Here is a 22,823-nt window from a genome sequence, read left to right as displayed (position 1 = left end):
TCAAGATTACAAGTGAAATTCCAAGCCCAACTCATAAAATTACTAACCGATAGTGAGGGAAACTTAAGGGGTTGTTTGGTTACCTGGTTAGGAAGTACTATTTTTTAACATTAAAAATATTTGAAATCTTTATATTAAACTACTTAAATCTTCATATTACAATTTAGGTTTACAATAACATCCAAGGTAATGTATTGCAAACACATGGCTAGCATTCTACCAAGTTTGATCCACATCATTGATCTTCTCAATGTTTCTACCAAGGTTCGATTCACAATTACCATGTACTTGCATATTCCTCATCTTTGTATATTATTTTCATCACTTTCCATTGACCTCTTATTTGATTATATTAATAGATTAGCACAATTAACAAGGTCAACTCGAATTATTCCAAATTCATTCATTGAAATAAAATGTAACTGGTGGAATTTTTTCTTTTAACATAATCCTATTTGATTATATTATTTGCCCCGCCTTTCTTACGAGTATGATCATGAATTTTTTATCAAGAAATAATTGATGAAGAGTCAAAGCCAACATGGTAGTTTATATTTCTCAAATTTTAAATTGTACATAAAGCACTAAATGTACTAAACTGAAAACCATATACAATTCCACCATCAAGTAACAAACACGCTAAAAGCAGCCTCTTCTTAAAAGGCTTCATCAACAACTCTAGAATGAGCAGACAGCCTACAAAAAGCACATATCATGTTTGTTTGAGGTATTGTCTGAAAACAAAACGTAAAATAATCGCGAAACCTAGACAATATAATGTGACCAACATAAGGAGATTTAGACTGAAAAGTTGCAAAATAGCGCTCACAATCATCAGCTATACAGTTTGATATGAAAAAGGAGATCTCTTTACTCCCTAGCTCCTATATTATCATTGCTTGCATCCCTTAAAATTGTTAACCTCCGTGCTATTTTCGCGAAGTCACTACAAAACAAATGCAAACACACAAACAAAAGGGCATCAACGATAGCTCCTTACAACACCAATACTGAGAAATATTCGAGTAAATTTTTGTGAAGTCAGAGTCTAGAGTATCACACTTAAGGAGGTTAAACACATACCTAAATGGTTCATCACCAAGTTGCTTCACTGCACCAGTGACATCTTCATAAATGACATGATTAAGCATCTCTAAAATTTCAATGCCTGACATATTGGACAACTCCGTGTGCAACTCGTCGTATGATTCCAACAATGATAAATCCAATGTTTTTCCTACATCTTTTGATTCTATGAAAACTTCACAGTGTTCAATCTCCACAGTATGCTTTGATTGAAATGATTCACATGGTAAGCGGTCTGGTAGGCTGCGGTGATCAAATGTCATAACCGATTCATCAGATATGTTCCCTTTTTTACATGCATTCTCATCTGAAGAACTATTCCCTGCACGATCAGGAGAAATAGTATCCCCTGGGCTGCTTAGAGAGATCTGATGATTAATAACTATGGGTTGACCAAAGAGTACGAGTTGTGGTGCTTTCTCACAGTCAGATTTCACCACAGTTTGGGTGGAACTTCCAAGGGTTAGCAAACAAGACATATGATGGTTGTTACTTGGCTTGGGAATCATTGTACTATTGGAGGGGGTAGAGGTTGTAGCTGCACGATCATGTGGAGGAAAACCAAGAGAAAACAGACTTGAGTGCAACTGATTGGGGTGGAGATCCGGTAATGATAAACCATATTGAGCATGCCTGGCTCCCTGCATGCCGACAGGGGTGTCGTTAGGAAGACAACCAAAGGGGCCATTAGGCCTCAAAAGGCGGTCGCCGCGAAAACTTGACATAGGAAGATGACCATTAAAAGGAAAATATGAATCTTGAGGTAATCGAAGTCTCTTTAGTGAAGGCTGGTAGGGAGAAAAGTGGATTGTGGGCATGTTTGAGACTAATTCCACAAGCCATGGGTTGACACATTTCAAATTTTGAAGCAATTCTGGCTCGTCCCATGTCACCTGCAACAATACACCTTTACTTAGAGATAAACATATTAAAGAAGCATAAAGAGTGAACTTTGAATTGAACATTAGAAATGAATTATCATTTGCTAAAAGTTTACCAAAAAAAGAATCAATGTGTAAATCAGCTCCCTATTTGGAAAATAACACCTAACATCTTTTACCACTTGGTAAAGGATATTATACAGAGTCATACAGATAAAGTTTGCAGTTATTGTTCAAGTGAGTTCACATAAAATTTATCCCAACTCTCTAACTTCATGAGGTCACAACTCATCAAAATGCTCGTTGCAGCATAAAAGCTCACTGAATAACAAAGATAAGAAAAAGAGTATTTTTTCCTTAGAAAAGATTTTAACAACAATAGCATATCAAGTGTGATCCCACAAGTGGGGTCTGGATGGACTTGAATCCTAAGGAAGAGAAAGAAAGAGCCAGCAAAAAGATGTATAAAATTATTGCCTAATGGGTTTTAGGAAAAGCTCAATGACTAAACACGACTGAATTAACATTATTGTTTACAATTAACGTAACAATAACAAGAACGAACATATAACTAGATGTCTTTGTAGGACATTTAAAACCTACTTTTACACGGTCATCGACTGCAGCCTACAAGATTTACCTGGAGATACTAGGTAGTTGAACAAGACCTCCTTAGTGTCAATCTGTCCGAAATGACCCACATCAAATCTTAAAGCGAAAACTTGGAAAGCTCTTAAACCATTGAACCTTTTATAAACAAACAGCTAATCCGAACAAGAACCAGTTTAAAGGAATGTGGATTTGACGACTTAACCGTCATATGACACAAGAATATAATTTGCAGCAACTCCAGCAGAGAGCAAACACGTTTCACAATGAAAGTGGAGCTTTTTTCTTTTTTCTCAAATGATTTTAAAGGGCCTAAACATAATGTCAGAAGAACAATGAGATACACCGATATGCACTAGCAAATACATATTGCAACAAATATAACTAGCCTTACGTTTCTAACTGTCTATGGAGAATCCAACAAAAATATGGCCAAACCAAAACCATATAATGCATCAAAGAGAAGTATAAGTTATCTTGGATCTTTAAATGCAGGGTAAATGTTTCTCTGCTAGAAAAAACAAGATGCACTACACTTCCCCATTCAGCTATTAGAGTGATGAAGGCTTGTAAGGTTGCATGAAACAGCAAAATACCCAAGAAGTGGACCTCTTATAAATTATGCATGTTTAATGACAGCCTCTAACCTTGGGGAACATTTAAGTTTTAACATCAAGCAATCTCCAATCTAATCTGAACCACTTGGTTCAGTCGGAACTAAGAATCTGGCACTGGTTGATCCTTGACATGCAACAGGAGTCTATGTTTTTCTATATTAAAGGGTAATACATTTAAAAATAAACGTGACAGTAATTGCAGATTAATAACTGAGAGATTGATGATAAAGACGTTAAATCAAACCCTTCAAGAAGGATACTTTGCTGGCAGTTTCATCATTTTAATGTTGATTGTGGGTCATTTCCGGTAGTTTGATGCCAAGAAGGTGGTTATCAATTAGCCTAGTGCTATCCAGAAACACAGAGTAAGCTACTTTAGGAGACTAGAAAAGCATCTTTTGCTGTAATTCAAAAGCCAAAATTTATATAAGCTACGGGAAAGTCAATCACATTAGAATCCTAGCCCAGCGACTCTTTAACAAAGTTTGGGAAGTAATAAATGATTTTAACAAAAATGCCAACGAGTTACATTAGATGTAGTATGACAGATCATAACATGATACACTGAATAGAGATCATATTACCTGAAGAATCCTCCAGGGCGAATCTGGCCATCGAGTGGGATCAGCAACTTGAACAGAACATATAGTTCCCATGAACCAGCTCAACATTGAGTCTTCGGTTTCAAAGGGCATCTTGAACCTCATCCCCGAGCACCAAGGGATCTGCAACGCTGCCTTCACACGCGACGCATTCAAAAAGAACTCCGGAGTGCTAGCACTGGGATAGAAGGTAACTTCAAAGGGCTTTCCGATAGCTGCAAGATTTGCAGCTTCAATAACTGATTCTGCCTTCACTTTTCTCCTGTTCATCAAGTTCTCGTTCAAGTTCGTATTTCCATATCTCATCAATTTATTCTCATATGGTATCCCACCAGGTGGAATCCCACCACTTGTAATTCCCTTCTTTACCCGGCGGATGCCTACACAAACGTCCTCATTTTCAGCCCTTAGGAACACAATTGAATCACCTGCAACGAGCTTTTTTGCATTCACAAAATTACTCCAACCGGTCGTTAAAAGATGACGCTTTGGTGTCCCTCGGAAAATATGCCTGAATTCCCATGTATTCCCATGAACATCCTTCACTATGAGGGTCTGAACAGGAGGATCTGCATCGTAGTCCAAGAGAGGGAAAATCGTATCTGCACAATACCTAGGGACAGAAAAACCCCCACCGTTATTCGCATCTGATTGAGTCAATGTCTTAGCAAATGAAGGGGGTTTATACGGATTCTCCGACCCGATTTTCGCAACCATCCCATCGTCAGCAATTTCAACTTCATTATGACTAATAGGTGTTAGCCTAATTTTGGCAAAAATCTCGTCGGTTTCTTGTTCTGCCATGTATTTAATACCCGAGACTCTACAAGGCATGTATGATGGAATCCTAATGTCATTCCTAAATTCTACATTTCCACACGCGTGCTCTGCGTGTCCCTGAGGAAAGTAGAACACTATCGAATTAATTGCCGGCATTTTTACCATAGTACCAGCACAGGCATGCCACAATTGAGAATCTAACAAGTTCTCTTCTTCCATTACTTTGTCCTTTGAATCCATAAAAGTAATCATCTTGAAATTAACAGATTCTGTAGAAATGGAAAACACCCTTTTCATTAATTGACGTATTTTCACACTTGTAATGGAATATGTTACTATCGTCATATTGAACACATTCTTTTGGTATATTAATTGTACCAATAGGAAAACCAAAATAGAAGGAAACAAAGGTAAACAAAACAAATAAATTCAACTTGAATGGATTAGAAATATTCATACCTTTCTATATCTGAACTACTCATAAGTATCTGAAAGTCAAATTCTTGAAAAGTACCTCCAAAACTCAAAAAAATTGTTGAATTGCTGCAAATTTAACACAAAAAAGAATTCAATGATCACTTCAGAATAGCAAAACATATTTGAAACACAAAAAATTCCAAAATCTTGAAGTCTAAACTGCTATGACTCACCTTTGAGTACAAAATCAAGCAAGAAAAAAGAATCAAAAATCAAGAATCCAAACTAATAGCAATTCACTTCTCCAAGAACCAACTTTGACACTGTTTCTCTAGCACCAACAAAAAATAACAGAAACCACTAACAATTCACCAAAAAGAAGAAAACAAAAACACAAGAATCAAGGCTGAAAAATAGAAAGAGAAAAAGAAAGAAAAAAAAAAAAGAGAACCCTAGTGAAAATCGGAAGAGGTGGACTTGATGTGTTTTTTTGCTAAAAAATTCTTGTCATCTTTATGTTTCAAAAAAGAAATACTCATGATTCATCTCATACAACTATGCGGAGTACTATATATATATATATATATATATATATATATATATATATATATATGCATGTTGACATTTATTTATGTGTCAAAATATGGATGAAGTACTGTAGTAGTCTTTTTCTTTGTTTCTCTCTCTTTGGAAGCGTTATTTACAGTTCTATTTTCATGATTAAATAATGATTTTTCTGACCTTTTTCTTCGGATCTGAAAAGCATACTCTATCTTCCAGAAGCCAACAAAACAAGAAAGATCTTAAAGCAAGCTTACACATTCACTTTATTTAATAATATATATGTACTTACATGTTTCGGGTGTCATATTTATAATTCTTCCATTGATAAAAAATTAATATATTTATTCTCTTTGATTTAATTATAAGAGAGGTTGGAATAGTTTATTGTAATTATCCTGATATTTGATTATATCAAGATGTGATGGTGAGTGAAGAAGGTGAAGTCAACACTCAATAGTACAAAAAATTAAAAGCAAGGCGAATGCTGTGCTTAATTAAGTAGGCATATTAATGAAAGTAAAAATTTAATAAATCATGGTTAGGAAGAAGTTTAACTTTTTATTGGGGTTAACTAACTGTACGTTTGCCTAACTCCAGGTTTAAAGTTTGGTTAGTTGGGTTAGAGCTTGGTTATACGATTACCTGGTAGATGTTTACTATTAGTACTTAAGGTTGCATTTGTTTTTTTAAGATCTAACATCTCTCAATATGAATGCATATCTAAATATTATGATTCTGTCTATAGATTTGAAGACTGAATGATTAAGTGTGTTTGTTTTTCATCATTTGAATGTGCGTAATATATTAATATTTAAACATAATAAATATGTAATTCAAATAAAAAAGTAACTAAACATTATATCAAGAAGATATTAGATAGAATATTAACTTAAACACCAAAATTATTATTTGATAGATACATTAAAGTGTTTAAAGATATAAATGAATATTTTATATTTGATACAATTATTGAACTATCTGAATTATTAAAAAATATATATCGATAAAAAAGGATATTGTAATAAAATGTAATCATAAAATTTAAATTTGACATAATATCTATTTGATAACAATTCAATATATCTAAACTACAAACAATACGTAGATGCAAGCAAGATTTGATTGAAAAGCCATAAATGTACGTTGAGGCCTCTCTCCCTCTTGTTCCCCCTCTCCCTTTCTTATATATTGTGTTCCTATATACCCCCCAAAATTTCTGAACGAAAAAGGTTAATCCCATCAGAATTTGTCATGAAATAAGAGAACAAAATAGTAAAGAATAATAGCACCAAAATCATTCAAGGTCAAAGACTTATAATTTGCCATAATTTAATCCTTGTATTCTAAACCAGACCCAAAGTATCTATTCATGATAGTATTCTTTATCTTCAATGAGTCTGTTACTTTACATAGAAGAATGCCTCTTCACCTGAAGAATATGTGGAAGATATAAAAAAAAAAGTCCGATGAAGGTATAAGATCTGATGCTGTGTTATTTTCCAAAAGAGAACAGATATAGTGGTAAAAAGGGTTGTGGAAGAATCAGGTTTAAAGGGGTTGTAGTGTCAGTTTTTCTTCAAGGCATTTAATACAAAATTAATAATTAATAATTAAGAAAAAGTGTGTGCTAAGCTCTGAACGATTTTAAGACTTTACCCCAGATCTGACCGAATCAGATCTTTCAAGACCGAATAAGAGGTAAAATTTTAACAAAAACAAATGCACTTAATAGGACAGATCTGAATAATTTAGATTCAAACCTCCATTAAGTGCAAACAAATGAAGCCTGAGTTAGTGTAAATGAGGCTACACGTGTGTCTCACGTCAATCAGTAAAAATAAATATAAAATTTAATTACAATATAATTGACATCAAAATAAACACATATTTATTTAAGTAATGTAAATAAATATTGTATCTCATTGTCCGTTGTAACTCACCAGACAATTCTCTAAAAATGATATTGTTAGTTTATGTTGTTTCTTTTAATTCTTTTCAAGTCCAATGTTATTGTACATTTAGCTTGATCTCCAAGGTTCAAGTCTAACGACAAGCATTTAATGAGTTCAAACCTAAACCGAATCTACGAGGTTTTACAATACTGAATATTTGTTCAAAGCTAAGGTTTTATGGAAGTTAACCTAAGCAAAATTTTCTTTACCCACAACTCGAGTAGCAGTGGAGCTATCCGAGTAGACACATGCGTCATCGATAGACTCCTCAAAGTGATAAAACAACTCCTGGTTGGCGCAAAGGTGTCTTTATGTGTTTGTGTCTAGTACTACTCTATCTTGTTAGCTACCAGGTTTTTCTCGATGACAATAATAACAATCACTTTATTACCCTCAACAAGATGAGCTTAGACACGAGCTCGTCCTCCTTGCTTCGAGTTTTTCCCTTATCTTTGATGAACTGTGCAGCTTTGTGACCAAGTTTTTCATAGACGATACAAGGTCTTTTTACCTTTTGGATTTGACTCTCTAGCTTGTTTAAGTGAGGGTGCTTCTTCACATGCCTTTTTCAAAACGTGCATTTATTTTTGTTTGAACATGCTTTTATAAAAGTATCAGAAGATTCCGCAGAGTTAGCTTTAGAAGAATTAAGAGAAATATCGTCCATCTTATCTTTGAGATGATTTGCCTCTTGGTCCCTATGTAATTGATCAGTTGTTAGAGAGTCAAGTTTTTCTTGTTATGTTTCAGTTGGTTTCTGTAATCACTCTAGAATGGTGAACATTTTCAAGCAGAATATTGGCTTGAAAAACCTCACACATCTTCATGCCCTCGTTGAGAACGTCAACAGTCAAGTTTATATACTCGTGAACATGTTCCATAATTGGCTTATTGTCAACCATCCAGGACTCTAAACCCATTGCTCAATAACATACTTCTTCTTCCCTACATTATCAACACCATATTTATTTTTCAAACTGCCCCATATATCCTTAGAAGATTTATAAGTAACAAATAAAAAGAAAACCGGAGTGGTCATTTGGTTCAGCAGGTGTCCTCTAACCGTTTTATTCTTTTTTTTCAAACTTTTTTAGTAGCATCATCAACAACCACAATAGTGCTATAACCAGCAGTATTGTTAGAAACATCAATAGAAGGTTCTTTAAATAAAACACAATCAATTTCAAATTGTTCGAAGAAAATCATAAGTTTCTAAGACCAACATTTAAGTTGTTTCTGTCCAAACGCACAAGTTAACAAATCAGGAAAAGTATTGTCCAAAGAAATAGCCATTGATCAATATTGTATATAGAAATTTGCTTTCAGTTTTTTGGATAATACTAGAATATTGATGTAGAACATAAATAAATAAAAAATAGTAAGAAATGATAAGATCAAAACATTATGTCTTGGCAAGCCACATCCTTGATGTCACATGTCATGAGCATCAGCCGAGCCGGATGGCGGTAGCGGCGCACGTGTGTGGTTGCCAAGTTCCAACTCAACAAGTATGGAGGAAACTCAACGAATCCCAAAAGAAGAAATTAGTATATGAAGTGCTCCTAATGTTTTCCATCTTCCTATACGGTATTTTTGGTCTTTCGCGTAAGACAAAGAAAAAAGTTGGAAAAAAGGAACCCACAAGAATTCTTTATCCTTTGCATTATAAAAAATAACAATGCCGAAAAAGGTATAATGCCAACATGAAATACCCATATAGTTTAACTTATATACATTTACGAGAATTGAATATTAGATCACATAAAAAATAATTACATAGAAAAAGTCTATAATAAGTGAAATCAATAACCTAAAAATACAGCAAAGTACTTACCACAACATGTTAAAATACACATTAACTGTAAAAAATTTCAATATATATGAGTTAGATCCTACACGAATAAATTAGAAAATATCACTAAAAAAAAATGGGTAATTTGCAGAGGTTGAAAGTTGTAATTCGCGGAAGTTTTAGCTTCCACTAGTAATTGCTAGAAGAGGCTAAAACCTTAGCGAATTGCAACTTTTAACCTTCGCAAATTACGCATTTTTTTGTGGTGAATGTGGATGAAAAAGGACGTTGTGAATGGAGCCAGAGTTGAATTTGCATGAATGCGACAACCAGTATCGACTGTCCATAGAAGAGATATTACAAGGACCAAAAAAACACATAAATAATAATGCATGTGGTTCGGTGTAAAAATTGAAACACTTGGCAGCTCTCAACTCTTATATGTGGTTAATTTCTTACTGCTTGGAAGATTTTGTTGTGTTAAGCGAACATATAAATAGTGTTGTTTGCCTTGTGAAGTTGTATTACAATGTTTATGTATTTGGGTACATGTAGATATAATAATTTGAGTTAATATTCTTACCCAAATAATTACACCTAAATTGGCAAGGCTTCTGACGATCTTACTTCTGAATGTATAAAAATAGCATGCTTCAACGATATCAAACTACGCTTTTGAATCATGTGATCAGAGGTGAATTCATAATTTAGAGTCAATTGAATTAAGTATGCTTTTCTTAGAATGTTAAAGTGTATGCATTGGCCGCCATTATTCTAGGTCCGTCCCTTCATGCGATATATAATGTTCCATGTCCGTACTCCACATATATATATACATTATATTAAAAGCATGAACTCCCTAACTTAAAAGTTAAATTACGTAAATATCCTTTTAACTAATCAAAATAACCAATTTAATATTTTTAAATAAAAACCTAAACGTTCTAAGAGACAGAAACCGACGATTAGCACTTTCAAAAAGAGTCACAACTTTTACATTATTAAGTACGTTGCTTTGGTACAAACTCCATAATTCTCTGCCGGAGTCCCGTCGGTGGAAATAATACGCTAACTCGATGCCCTGTTGGTATGACCAGATTGTTGAACTGCTCAAGCCATTTCTTCCTCAGGAAGTCCACCTATCAATTTGTCTTCACTTTTATAATGTTTGTTGGAGTGATTTAGTCTGTTATTGATAAATGTTCATAGAAATATTAGGAAGAACTTTTAGCCACCATACAATATCACGTTCTCAATGATAAACATATTGCACGTTAATTATTATTATTATTATTATTATAGTTGTTCATTATTGAATAATTATTATATCAAAATAATAGTGTTGGTGTATTTTCTGTGAGGTCACTTTATATTTTTCTCATCGCTTAAAAGGAATGATTTATCTTTATTGATTCATAAACTTTTCAAAAAAAGGACAATTCAGTATATGGCGGAGTAATGGACCTATCCCTGTGAACCATTTAATATCTTTGCCATGGGTTAGAAGAAATAATATATTAATCCATACACCTTTCAAACGATGATTGGGTACTCCCAAAATTTTGATAAATTTTGTATTTTTGTGTGTGACCCTGCTAAGTAGTACTTGTAGTTTATTAGCCAGGTTATTCACTCATTTTTACAAAATTAGAATATTACTTCTCAACGTTAAAGTACCTAATTTTGATAATTTGAGTGAGTTTCAGACAAACATATATATATATATGTCGATAAAGATTTTTATGAGAAATAGTTTATGTACATTTATGTTTTATAATGACAAAAAAATAAAGTATCACATCAAACATTCCCAAATGTTGAATTATATCTACCACAATATGTTTTATCACATGGCCACACTACTAGAAATAAAGGTTTTTTCCACCGACATTTAATGAGAAATTTGTGCTACAAAACATGATTTTCCCACCGAACCAGCTCACCGAGAAAACGTATGGTGAGAAACAAGTTCCCATTGAAACCTTGAGAAATTTTCCATTTTTTGCATGTGAAAACGCTAATTTGTTTTTCCCACCGACATTCGGTGGGAGATAGCCACTGAACATTTTTCAGTGGGAAATCATAAGTGGGAAAATAGATATATTTTAGTAGTGCCAACTTTACATTGAATTTTCCAGAAGTATATCAATGTCGATAGCAAAAGTCTTGGAATCCTATTCATGACAACTGAGCAATCAAAATAGATGAAAGGAACATACATCAGCAATATCGCCTAGGAGGAAGTATTAAGATCTTCATACATGTTTGTACCTAATAAAATAAAAATAAGTTAAAAAAAAAACACATATTTGCGTACTTTAATTTATAGTTTAGTACTCAAATTATATTTCCAAAATATATGTGTGAAATTTTATTATTTTCTGTGGCTGAAAAAGATACAAGGGTGCAAATTTATTTATTTTTCATGTCCATAATTTTGAATTGTTTATGATGACTACTTTTCATGTGGGTTAAATGGAAGTAACTTACATTACTTGGTATCCGCTTAAGTACGATTTTGAACTTCTTTCCGTGCAATAGCATATGCTGGTTTAGTTTAGAATCCTTATATAGATTACAACCATAATGATAAGTTGTGGTTTATTTTTTTTCTTGATCTAATTTGAAAATTTAAAAAGAGAGATAGGTATGATCTTTGTATGATTTTTACCCATGCACTTCTACATGTGAGGGAAAAAGATGTCAACATAATCATTAGCATTAAAAATGTTTAGGAATGAAATATACAAATTTTAAAAAATTGAAGAAGTTACAAAACTTTAGAAAGATATCTGCAACTCTCATGATTTTCAAGGGTAACCGATGAATCCAAGTACCTTGATTAGTAGTATGTAGTATATATCTTTGTCTATGATCATGTAACTATAGAAGGTGTTTATAGGTGGAGGGAAATACAGGAATGAAAAAGGTTTCATTCTTAATTGAGTTAGCTAAATATAATCAAACAATCATCATTTTCTTCCATTTACAATTTTTCTTTTATTTTTATAATCTCCGTCTAAAACATAATTTTTAGTAAGTAATATTTATTTGTTTCTTTAAAAAACACCACCCTAATGGAGTTGCAGTATACACGCAACGCGCGTACTGAGATACTAGTGTATGCATATATATATATACGAGTCGTAAATACTCACATGTTAATGTTTTACTATTTCGTCATCTCACTTCTATTCTTCGTATAGCATTCAGACTTAATAACAATGAAATTACGTCGATACTTCTAGGAGATATCTTTATAATCCCCCTCCCTAAAAAAATCTTTTGAATTCTCACTGTTTAACTTCCGATTCATCTCCAGCCATCAAATGTGTATGCTCAAAAGACAAAGAAAATAACAGCTGCATATGAAAATGAGATGTGGCCAAAACAGAGCAAATTAAAATACCATGTCCATATGGGTCTAGTCTTGACACATTATTGTGCACTGAAAATATAACAACACCCAGAAAGGTACTCTTTAACCATATAAATACATCCATATATCTGCCTGCAAACTTACCCTACACCTGTGACCTGACCCACCCAAATTTTGTTTCGTAAGAAAGAAAAGTTCAAAAAGTGGGTCGGTGAGACCACATTAGTGGAACTCTTCCACTAACCTCTTTACAACTCAAAAGTCTACTCCAATTGTAATTCTTAGTTAGTGCGAAAAATGGCCCTCCAGTGCTTGATATTAGACCATACGACTAAGTTGTCTCCACTCCTCGCCGTACAGAGACAGCTAATAACTACTAATAAACTCACATGGAGCCAAGACAATAAAATTGTGCAAATGTCACCTTAATTTAGACATGACATGATGGTTTTTTGTAGCTATATCATATTTTATTATATATGGAGAATCAGATTTAGCTTGAGGGGTGTGTATAAACTACTCCTATCATTTAAGGATATTTCGCCAATATAATGTAGTGTAATATAATTAAGAGTAATTTTCAGGTTTCAACAACCTCGTCTATAGTTATAAATTGAGAAAAATAAGAAAGTAATATTAACCCATTTTGCCTTACAACCCAACTCTCTTGCATGCGCAAATCCAAATTTTTTTTTACCTCTTTACTAGTCCACTAGAGGATAGTTCTATACAAGGAAAAAATGTGTTTTTCCTAGTTCATGAAGACACTTCCTTGAGATATCCACAAAGTTTTTGCCAACATATCATCTTGGAGTACTAACTTGTAACTTATCAGCAGCAAAAAGTAAAAAGATAATTATTTGACGTAGAGGGACATGAAAATTTAAGCGATTGAAGTTTCAATCAAATTTATATTTAAACTCTTGCTAAGAATCTTAGTAATTTAATACTGTTAATAATGTTTTACGTTGTGTGGGGCGAGTTGTAGTCGGATAGAAGTGCTGCAGTGAGAGTTCTGTGGAAACAGAAAAGGTTGACTAATCTTTTCTTTTATATAAATGACAAAAGTAGGGACATATATAGGTGGTCATAAGATGACATGCTTCGTTTGGCCGTTTGGATGCGACTCTCTTCAGTATCTGTGTCGTTTTGGAACCCTCCAACAGAAAGTCCTTCCACACTGATGCACCTGTTCTTCTCTGGGGACCCCTTATTTTGCCCACAATAAACAAAAATAGCTAAATTAATAATATGTCATAATTTGAATATAACAACATACTCAGTGTAGTCCCATAAGTGATGTTCAGAAATATGACATAGTTTGAATCTGCTATGAAATTTAAGAAAATAATGAATATCTTTAAAATTTGTGATTTTAGAAATGTTGCAGTACTTGTGTGGTTATAAATTTTTTAAGACTTGTAACCTTAGCTTAAATATGCTATAATATTTGTGCGTATAAAAACTTTTCATTAATGATGAAGTGAGAAGTATAAAGTTACATGTCTCCAAATATAAAAGTATCTCATTCTTTTTCAAATGAATTATTAGGATAATAGTGTCACATGAATTAATACAGTAAGTATTATTTTGCAACTTGAATGTCTAAGAATTAAGATGGTCTTTACAAAATAGAAGGCATGTTTGAATAGTTGTCGCCTAAAGCCTCATTTGTTTGCATTTAGTGAAAGTCTGAATCTAAATGTTCAGACTTCAAGTTATTAAGTGCATTTGTTTACATTATGAACTAAGCACTTATTTGATTTTAATATGTCTTAATTATTGAGATCTTGTATGAAGTCTTAATATCATTAAGAGATATTTTGTATGGATAATTTTTTTCACTGGCTCCACCATACCCCTGCCCCCACCCCCCACTCCCAACACTCACCACCCACCCCAATATATTATCCCACCCTTATACCAGCCCCCACCACCCACCCCCAACCCTACCCCCTCACTTACCACCACCACCAACACAACACAACCCCTCACACCAACCACCATCACCCAACCCCTCACACCCACCACCATCACCCAACCCCATTCACCACCGCGCTCCATCACTACCCACCACCACCACCACCACCCTAACCCCAAATCCACCTTATCTCCAAGAACCCCACCCACCACCACGCGCCTACCCTACCCACCCCACCTACCAACCTCCCACCCCACCCACCACCGCGCACCTACCCCACCCACCACCATCCACCCCCACCTACCAACCCCCCTCCTCACTCACCACTACCACTAACACAACCCAATCCCCCACCTAACCACCATCATCACCTGACCCCAACCCCATTCACTACCACCCATCCCCACCCTACCCCCAGAACAACCTCACCACCACTACCCACCCACCCTCACATACCAACCCCCACCCCATCCCTAAGAACCCCACCCACCACCACGCACCTCCACCATTGCTAACGAACAATAATGTTTCATTTTTTATCAAAAAATATTTTTATTTTATTAAAGTTGTGTTTATTTTCTAATATTTAGTTACTTTTTTATTTGAATTGTACATTTATTATGTTTAAATAAATACATTATGCACATTCAGATGTTGAAAAACAAGCAGTATTAGAGCTTGTTTGGATTGGCTTATTTTAGCTTCTTTTAAGCCAAAATAGCTTTTAAGCACTTTTGTAATGTTTAGGAAAATAAAAAATAAAAAAAAAGTGCTTTTAAGCACCTGTTTTTAAGCCACAATAACAAAAATCAGCCAAAAGTCATAAATTAGATTTCCTAACTAATGGCTTTTGGCTTGTAAGTCAAAAGCCATAATTAGCTCATCCAATGAACTCTTAATCATTCAGTGTTCAGATCTAGAGACAACAACTTAATCATTCAGATATGCATACAGATTCTGTCTTAATCTTAATGAAAACAAATGAGGCCTAAAACTACAGTACTTCTATTAACTTACAAAGAGATTCTTGGAATATTTACCTTTTGGCAGACAATTTTTTTAGGAAATGCAAAACGAACATGTTTACAAAATTCAGAAAATCTTTTTTAATAATTGTTTTCACTCATAGAAACGCATCTCTTGCTAACTTGACTGTTGCAAATAATTAGTGTAAAATTACTCCATTAGCCTCTCTAACGAATGTCTCCATTACCACGCACGGAATAAAAGGAATCAATTGACTTTGACATACGGTTTGAAACTATGGTTTGAATAGATGAAATCACTGTTTGGACATGCATTTCATGTCATGGTTTTAAAATATGGTTTGAAACTCTAAATCATCCAAAAAGGCATGATTTTGGGTTTTAAAAAATCTAACTATAAACTTGACCCATAAGTTTATATTTTATAAAAAAGGCCCATAAGTTGGTAAATATTTTTAACAATTACTCTCACCAATCATTTACCAACCTCATTAACTTCCATCAACCTTTATTTATGTCTACCATATAGGAGGATTATATTATAGAGTAGTTACATTACTATTCATGTTAAATTTTTGTTTTTATTTAACTAAAGTTTGATCAATTGATGTTGTATTTTTTAGAAGGGTCTTCTAGTAGCGTATTAATTTTGTTCTGAACTATGACTTGCTCATTTGGTAATATTGTATAAGAACTGGGAATGTTTTGATAGTTTTCATAACTTGTGGGTTTTTATATCTATAAGAGAAAATACAACTTAAGATATCAAAATTACATGCCCAAACATGGTTTGAAACCATGATTTAAAAGCATGTCCAAACAGCTCATTTGAAACCATGAGATGAAATCAACATTTGGACATGTGATTTTATCTCATGGTTTCAAACCATGAGATGAAATCTCAAGTCATTCAAAAAAGTATGATTTGGAGTTTCAAACCATATCCAAACGGCACCTTAAGAAGAAAACAAAAAGATAACAGAAGGCAAAATTGTTTGCATTGTTTCTCAAATATTGCTGTAACAAGATAGAACAAATTTTTAGGGGCCTGAGGGAGGGAGGGAGCAACTGATATTTTTTCTTTTGGATCAAAAGGAATATTTCATACTAATATATATTACTGCTAATAAATTAATGGAAGTATTTAGGTCCAATCCAAAGAGAAAAAGGAGGGAAAAAAATATAATATGAACATTTATGTTTTTCCGTCAGATTTTGCTTAAAGAAAAAACACATTTGCTTAAAGAAAAAACACATGGATACACGTAAGCAATACATGATATTGCGACATGACTTACGTGTGATTTTCATTCCTACGCAACCCTAATAGAAAATGAGAAGATAGGAATTTGTGGAAATTTTCTCTGTGTATTGACGGTATCAAAGATGTATTCTTATGCTAGTTATAAAGGACTAAAATGCAATAATAAAATATTTGCTAAACAAACTACCAGCTGTGCAACTGAATTTGGAATTTTGTACATCTATACACATTCTAGAATAATCTAATTTAAGATCCTATACTATGTACAATACGTATGCTTGTACATATATTAGCTTATGTATATCATTTTTTTGCGCGGATTGCCCTTCTTTTGGAATGGTCTTTAAATTTTGCCCCTCATATTTGTGTTCTTAAATTATGCCCCTCATATTGCTGGTCTTTAATTTTTGCCCTTCGCATTGTAACTTTGAGCGTTCACGCAGAAATCATGAGGTTCTGAGTTCGAACCCCCGCTAAAGCATAAATTTTTTTAAAAAAATTGCAAGGCAAGGTTTGGGTCGCGTGTATGTCGGACCCGGCATACTCATGCCTTATGGGCAGACTTGGCATAAGTATGCCGGGTCCGGCATAACTTTGGTAATTCCTTCACAAGTTTATGCTGGTGGGGGCATACTTTTAATGGGCAAACTTTTATGCCAGACCCGACATAAACTTGTGAAGGAATTATCAAAGTTATACTGGACCTGGCATACTTATGCCAAGTCTACCCATAAGGCATAAGTATGCCGGGTCCGGCATAACTTTGGTAATTCCTTCACAGGTGTATGCCGGTGGGGGCATAGCGAAATTTAAACTCTGCCTTGCGAACTTTTTTTAAAATTTTGACTGTGAGTGTGTTAGAACCTGGAACCCATGAGTTTTAGCCGAAAGGCAAAATTTAAAGATTTCAAATATGAGGGGCAAAATTTAAAGACCACCCCAAAAGAAGGATATTTCTTGTAGGAAATAAAGCTGAAGCCCAATTGACACAAAGGCCCCAAGTCTGATTAAATGAGGCCCAAGTGTGAATAGAAATAATGAGCTCACTTTCCCTTTGTTCTTCTTCGTTATTTCTGAAGCTTCATCTGGTTTCTTCACTTTATTCATGGCTTCATCTTCTTACTTCTTCTTACAATCTTCTTCATTTCTTTGTCTAAAACTTCGTCATCTCATACAACTGTCATTTTAACTTTTATAGTATCTGAATATGAACGCAGGAAGATGAAATTATAAGAAAATTCCAATTGTTGAAGAGTAGATCGATAGAATATTATGTTCTCAAATATAGTACCAACAAGAACGGACTAGTAATATTTTAAAGAGTTTTAAATATTTTAAATATTTTTGTAGTGAAATGACATGGGCAATTTATAATAGCTGATGCCACTTTGATAGTCTTCAGGTGAAATTCGTATGGCTTCATTATCAGATTGGTAACTTGAGATAGTTTTGTTCCATCAGTCATTCATAACTTTCATATGGAAGTGGATAATTTTCTAGTTTCTTCCTTTGAGCCGAGGACATGATCTTGGATGAGCTAAGGACTTGACCTTGGATAGGAAGGTGTGGGGGTCGAGAATTAGGGTAGATGGTTAGTAAGTAATAGAATGTTATCATACTTTTAGATGTATGATTTAGGGTAGTCGCGTAGTTTCTTTTTTGCTAATGTGTGTTGATATCTATTACTATATTTGTTTTGTACATTTGTTATTTTGCTGTCCCCTTTTCTTTCTTACATTTTTGCATCAGTTATATTTCTTTTGAGTTGAGATTCTATCGGAAAGAACATTTCTATCCCATAAAGATAAAGGTAAGGTTTGCGTACATCTTACCCTTTCAGACCCCACTTATGGGATTACACTGGATATGTTGTTGTTGTCGTCCTTTGAGCCATAGAAGTTGCATCTACTTGAGTTAATTTCTCATATTTAGCATAATCTCAGTTTATGCATAAATTCTTTTATTTTACACTATACAACAATTTAAAAGTCGGCAATTTAAAAAAAAAATCCTAATTTTTATTTCTTACAAGGTTTAGCCAATATGATGGTTATATAATCTATGTATAATCGGTATGCATATAATATACGCTTGTTATGCATCAAGTATACACTTGTGTGGGGTACAAAGGAATAAAGGATACGGCTAGGCCGTCCGAAGTATTTTTAGCCGCCTTTCTATTTGTGTAAGTTCCCAAAAAATTCTACGTTTTGTTATTCTTTTGAAATTTTAGAGAAAATTATACAGTACGTTAATTGGGGCAACAATGCTACCAAAATTGACCCCTTTTTTTAATTCTTACAAAAAATGACCCAAACTTCTCTCTCTCTCTCTACCTTCTTATATGTTTGTATATGTTGGCATAAGTGTCTGTATATGTGTGTATATGTCTATATGTGTATGTATATGTTTGTATATTTTGGGCTATTTTTTGTAATGTAAGTTTTGGGCAATTATTTTACAATGTAAGTGACCAACTTGTATATTTCTGAAATTTTCCCTTTTCTTAATGGTTCAAGAGTATCATGATCTCAAATCTTTCTATAGCTAGATGAGGTTGTGGGCAATTCGCACGAAATGGCCCTATCTTGGGGTGGTCTTTAATTTTGCCCCTCAAATCGTTGGTCTTTAAATTTTGCCCTTCGACACTTTAAGGGACAAAAAAGTGGCCGAAAATATCTCTGACATCGAAAAAACAAAAACAAAAAAAAAATCGGATCTATGACCTAATTTTGCAAGGCAAAGTTTCATAGAAAGTATTGTTACACCTCGGACATTTCACGACGTTATGCTGTGAATAGACTAGCGCAAGCTTAAGGTGAACATGAAGTCCATGTGACCATAAGGAGAGTACTTGGTAACTTTAAAGTGTACACGACAAGATTTTAAAGCTAGATGAATCGGTGAAACTAGCTAGTCGTGTTTGGAGAGGTTTTTGCAAGTATCGAGTTAACGATTATTTAGTAATGTCTTGGGAAGGAATTATAGGGCTCCTTAGATGGTTAATGAAGTGTTAAACAAGTGCCAAAAAGACTCCACAAGGACTTGAGATCAAACGAATCAACGAAGGCAACTTTGAAAAAAGGTGAGTTATATGACCATTTATACAGTCCGTATAACTTTATACGGTCTGTATAATGGTCCGTATAACAGTTACAGTGAAGGGTCATCACTGGTGCTATTATACGGTCAATTATACGGACCGTATAAGTGTCCGTATAAATCCTATCGGGCAGCTTTGGTTTTTTTTTTATAAAAAGATAACCCAAGTTCTTATTTCTTATTTCTCATCTTCTCCACACCTCTTGAGAACTCTAGAATATTCCACACACCATATTAACACAAATCCAAGAGAAATCAAAGATTAAACACCAAGAATCAAGAGGATCAAATGCAAGGAGGCTCACTAGTGTTTATAGAAATCAAGAATTCCTTTGGTATTGAAGTCGGGGTTGTTCTCAAGTGAGGTATATTCATCCAAAGTTCATCCTTACATGATCAAAGGTGAGTTTTTCATCTATTTCATGTTATTAAGAGTATTTGAGTGGTTGAATGACTTGGATGAGAGGAGAAAATAGAATATGAGCTCAAATATAGGAATAATGATACTTTGGATAGTAAGTTAACTTGAGTCATGATTCTTAGTATGCTATGGGTATAATTTTGTTATGAATGATATTAAGGATGTTGAAGGAGTGGTATATGTAGATGAATATGCTGTTGTGTTGTAATTATGGTTATGAATGACTTTGAAAAGGATTTTGAGGATTGAACAATGTTTAAACTCGAAGAAGTTTATTGATTATGGTATTGTGGGTGTTGCTATTGATGTTGGGAGTTGTTTATTATATGGAGAAAATTATCGAAATAAAGGAAATGCTGCCCAATTTTCGTTAACTTTTAGTCGCTTTAGTTTAAACTTAAGCGTATCTTCACTTATCTAATTTTAGTGGGAATTCTCTTAAATGTAGAGTCGTGAGCTTGGAAGGAGAACGTGTAGCCGTTAAGAAAACGTTAAGGTATGTTAAGGCTAGTCCCTTTCTTTCAAAGGCATGACTTCTATATTATGATTTCCTCTCTATATCTCCATGACCTTCTTACATCCCAAAAGATGAAAGTTAAAAATTCTTAAGAGCTCCTTATGAGAAAGAGATAAGATGTCTTCTATGATAATGATGATGATGATGATTTTACTTCTAGAGATTCCAAAGCTTATGAATTGATGCTATTTTGAGCTTAATGATCTTATTTCATAATTTCCTTGATGTTATTCATCGTTGGCCATCTCACTTCATGACACTAGTTCCTTCAAGGTGAGACATAGTGATGATGGTTGTTCCATAATATAATCGGAGGGTACCAACCTTACGTCACTCCGATAGAGTTGTAGCTTTTACTTAAGCTCTCATGCATGCTTTATGTTATGTATGTGTATGACTACACCCTGCCTTGTTAGCCGGACAGACACCACTACGCTAGGCGTAAGTGGGCGGCTTATGGATAACACCATGCCTAGTTGGTCAGGCAGTCACCACTAGTGGGCGGCATGAGATGGTTACCCCGGACGCGGGCTGATGATGATAAGCAGTTTATGTATATGCATATGTTTATGATGTTGTTTAAAGGTAAAAGTTAGCATGCATGACTCCGCCTTAAGAGACAATCAGTTATAGGTTATCTCTTCATTTTACGCTATTTTATTTTTTGCTTATGCTGTTACACATGCCTTACATACTCAGTACATTGTTCGTACTGACGTCCTTTCTTTTATGGACGCTGCGTTCATGCCCGCAAGTAGACAGGGAGACGGCACAAACGCTTAGGAGCTTTATTCAACAGATTTGCAAGAACACTCCACTACTCCGGAGTTGCCGCTTATTGGTATATTATTTTGTGTACATATTTGGGCATGGCGGAGTCCTGTCCTGTCCTTACGATCTCAGTACTCTAGTTAGAGGCTCGTAGATACATATGCGTGGGCAGTAGTGTCTCATGATCTCTTCAGTGTATCTTTTGTATGTCGTTTTGTGGCCTTGTAGGCTTATGTACGTATATGTTTTCAGAGATATTTGAGGATCATTTCATGATAAGCTTGTGTTGGAAATGGTGTATGTTCAGGTTGAATTTGATGATAAGTCTGATGGGTGGTGCTCGGTAGTTAGCTCCGGGTACCCGTCATGGCCCTCTAGTTGGGTCGTGACAAGTATGCCTTGTCGGGCAAAGTTACATAGATGTCTTGTCCAGCATAGTTCTGTAGAAATTAAGTTATCCGACATAACTTCATTTCTATAGAACTTATGTAGGATAAGGTAGAACTTATGTTGGACATGGCAAAGTTTCTATAAACTTATGCCTAGGGGTGTTCATGGGTGGGTTGGGTCGGTTTTGGTTTTAACCAAACCAATCTAGTCGGTTTTTGAAACTATTAAAATCAAACCAAACCAAAGATAATACATATTCGTCGATTTTGTTGTAGTCGGTTTGATTTGAGTCGGTTTTTCGGGTTTTAAGAAAACAAACGGTATTTCTCTCTTTCATGTTTTTTTTCTTACAATTAGAAGAATATTTTCTATCATTTTTCAACTTATAATTCGTTGTGGTAGCTATAGTTTTCTTGCATTATGGTGAAAATGGTTTATGATTTTAATTTAGTGAATAACGTTTTAAATCATATATATTTTAAAAATATGGGTCTTACACATATTTTCTTGGAAATAACAGTTAGAAATTGGGTTAATCAGCACAAAAGAAGAGGGAAAAGTCACACAAATACAAGTTTTTGAAAAGTAATTTAAAAGCATTACAACTACTTTCAAAAAATTACACAAATACAATTTATGTCAAGTTATTTACATGGTTTATAATTTTTTAGATTCTAAGTATCTTTATTTTTAGGAGTTACTACCATTAATGCATATACGTTTTACTTTCTCTTTCTTTCAAATATGGAGAAGACAATAGAGAGAATTAATG

General features: G+C 34.1%; 1 protein-coding gene across 2 annotated transcripts; it reads right to left on the bottom strand.

The window, feature by feature from the left end:
- Positions 1 to 523: 523 nt before the first annotated feature.
- Positions 524 to 5,546, bottom strand: LOC132606891 (auxin response factor 18-like). Of its 2 annotated transcripts, none has more exons than XM_060320560.1 (5): positions 5,226 to 5,546; positions 5,035 to 5,118; positions 3,778 to 4,844; positions 1,084 to 1,979; positions 524 to 946 (listed from the first exon to the last, which is right to left on the bottom strand). In XM_060320560.1, the coding sequence occupies exons 3-5, from the start codon at positions 4,825 to 4,827 to the stop codon at positions 871 to 873; spliced, it is 2,022 nt and encodes a 673-aa protein (XP_060176543.1). In that variant the 5' UTR covers positions 4,828 to 4,844; positions 5,035 to 5,118; positions 5,226 to 5,546; the 3' UTR covers positions 524 to 870. The 2 variants fall into 2 exon arrangements, with proteins under 2 accessions (XP_060176543.1, XP_060176544.1); XM_060320561.1 differs by having other exon boundaries at positions 3,778 to 4,408.
- Positions 5,547 to 22,823: the final 17,277 nt, after the last annotated feature.

The sequence above is a fragment of the Lycium barbarum genome, chromosome 8 (assembly GCF_019175385.1).
Source record: "Lycium barbarum isolate Lr01 chromosome 8, ASM1917538v2, whole genome shotgun sequence".
Classification (NCBI taxonomy): domain Eukaryota; kingdom Viridiplantae; phylum Streptophyta; class Magnoliopsida; order Solanales; family Solanaceae; genus Lycium; species Lycium barbarum.
This window is presented reverse-complemented; position numbering and strand designations above follow the sequence as displayed.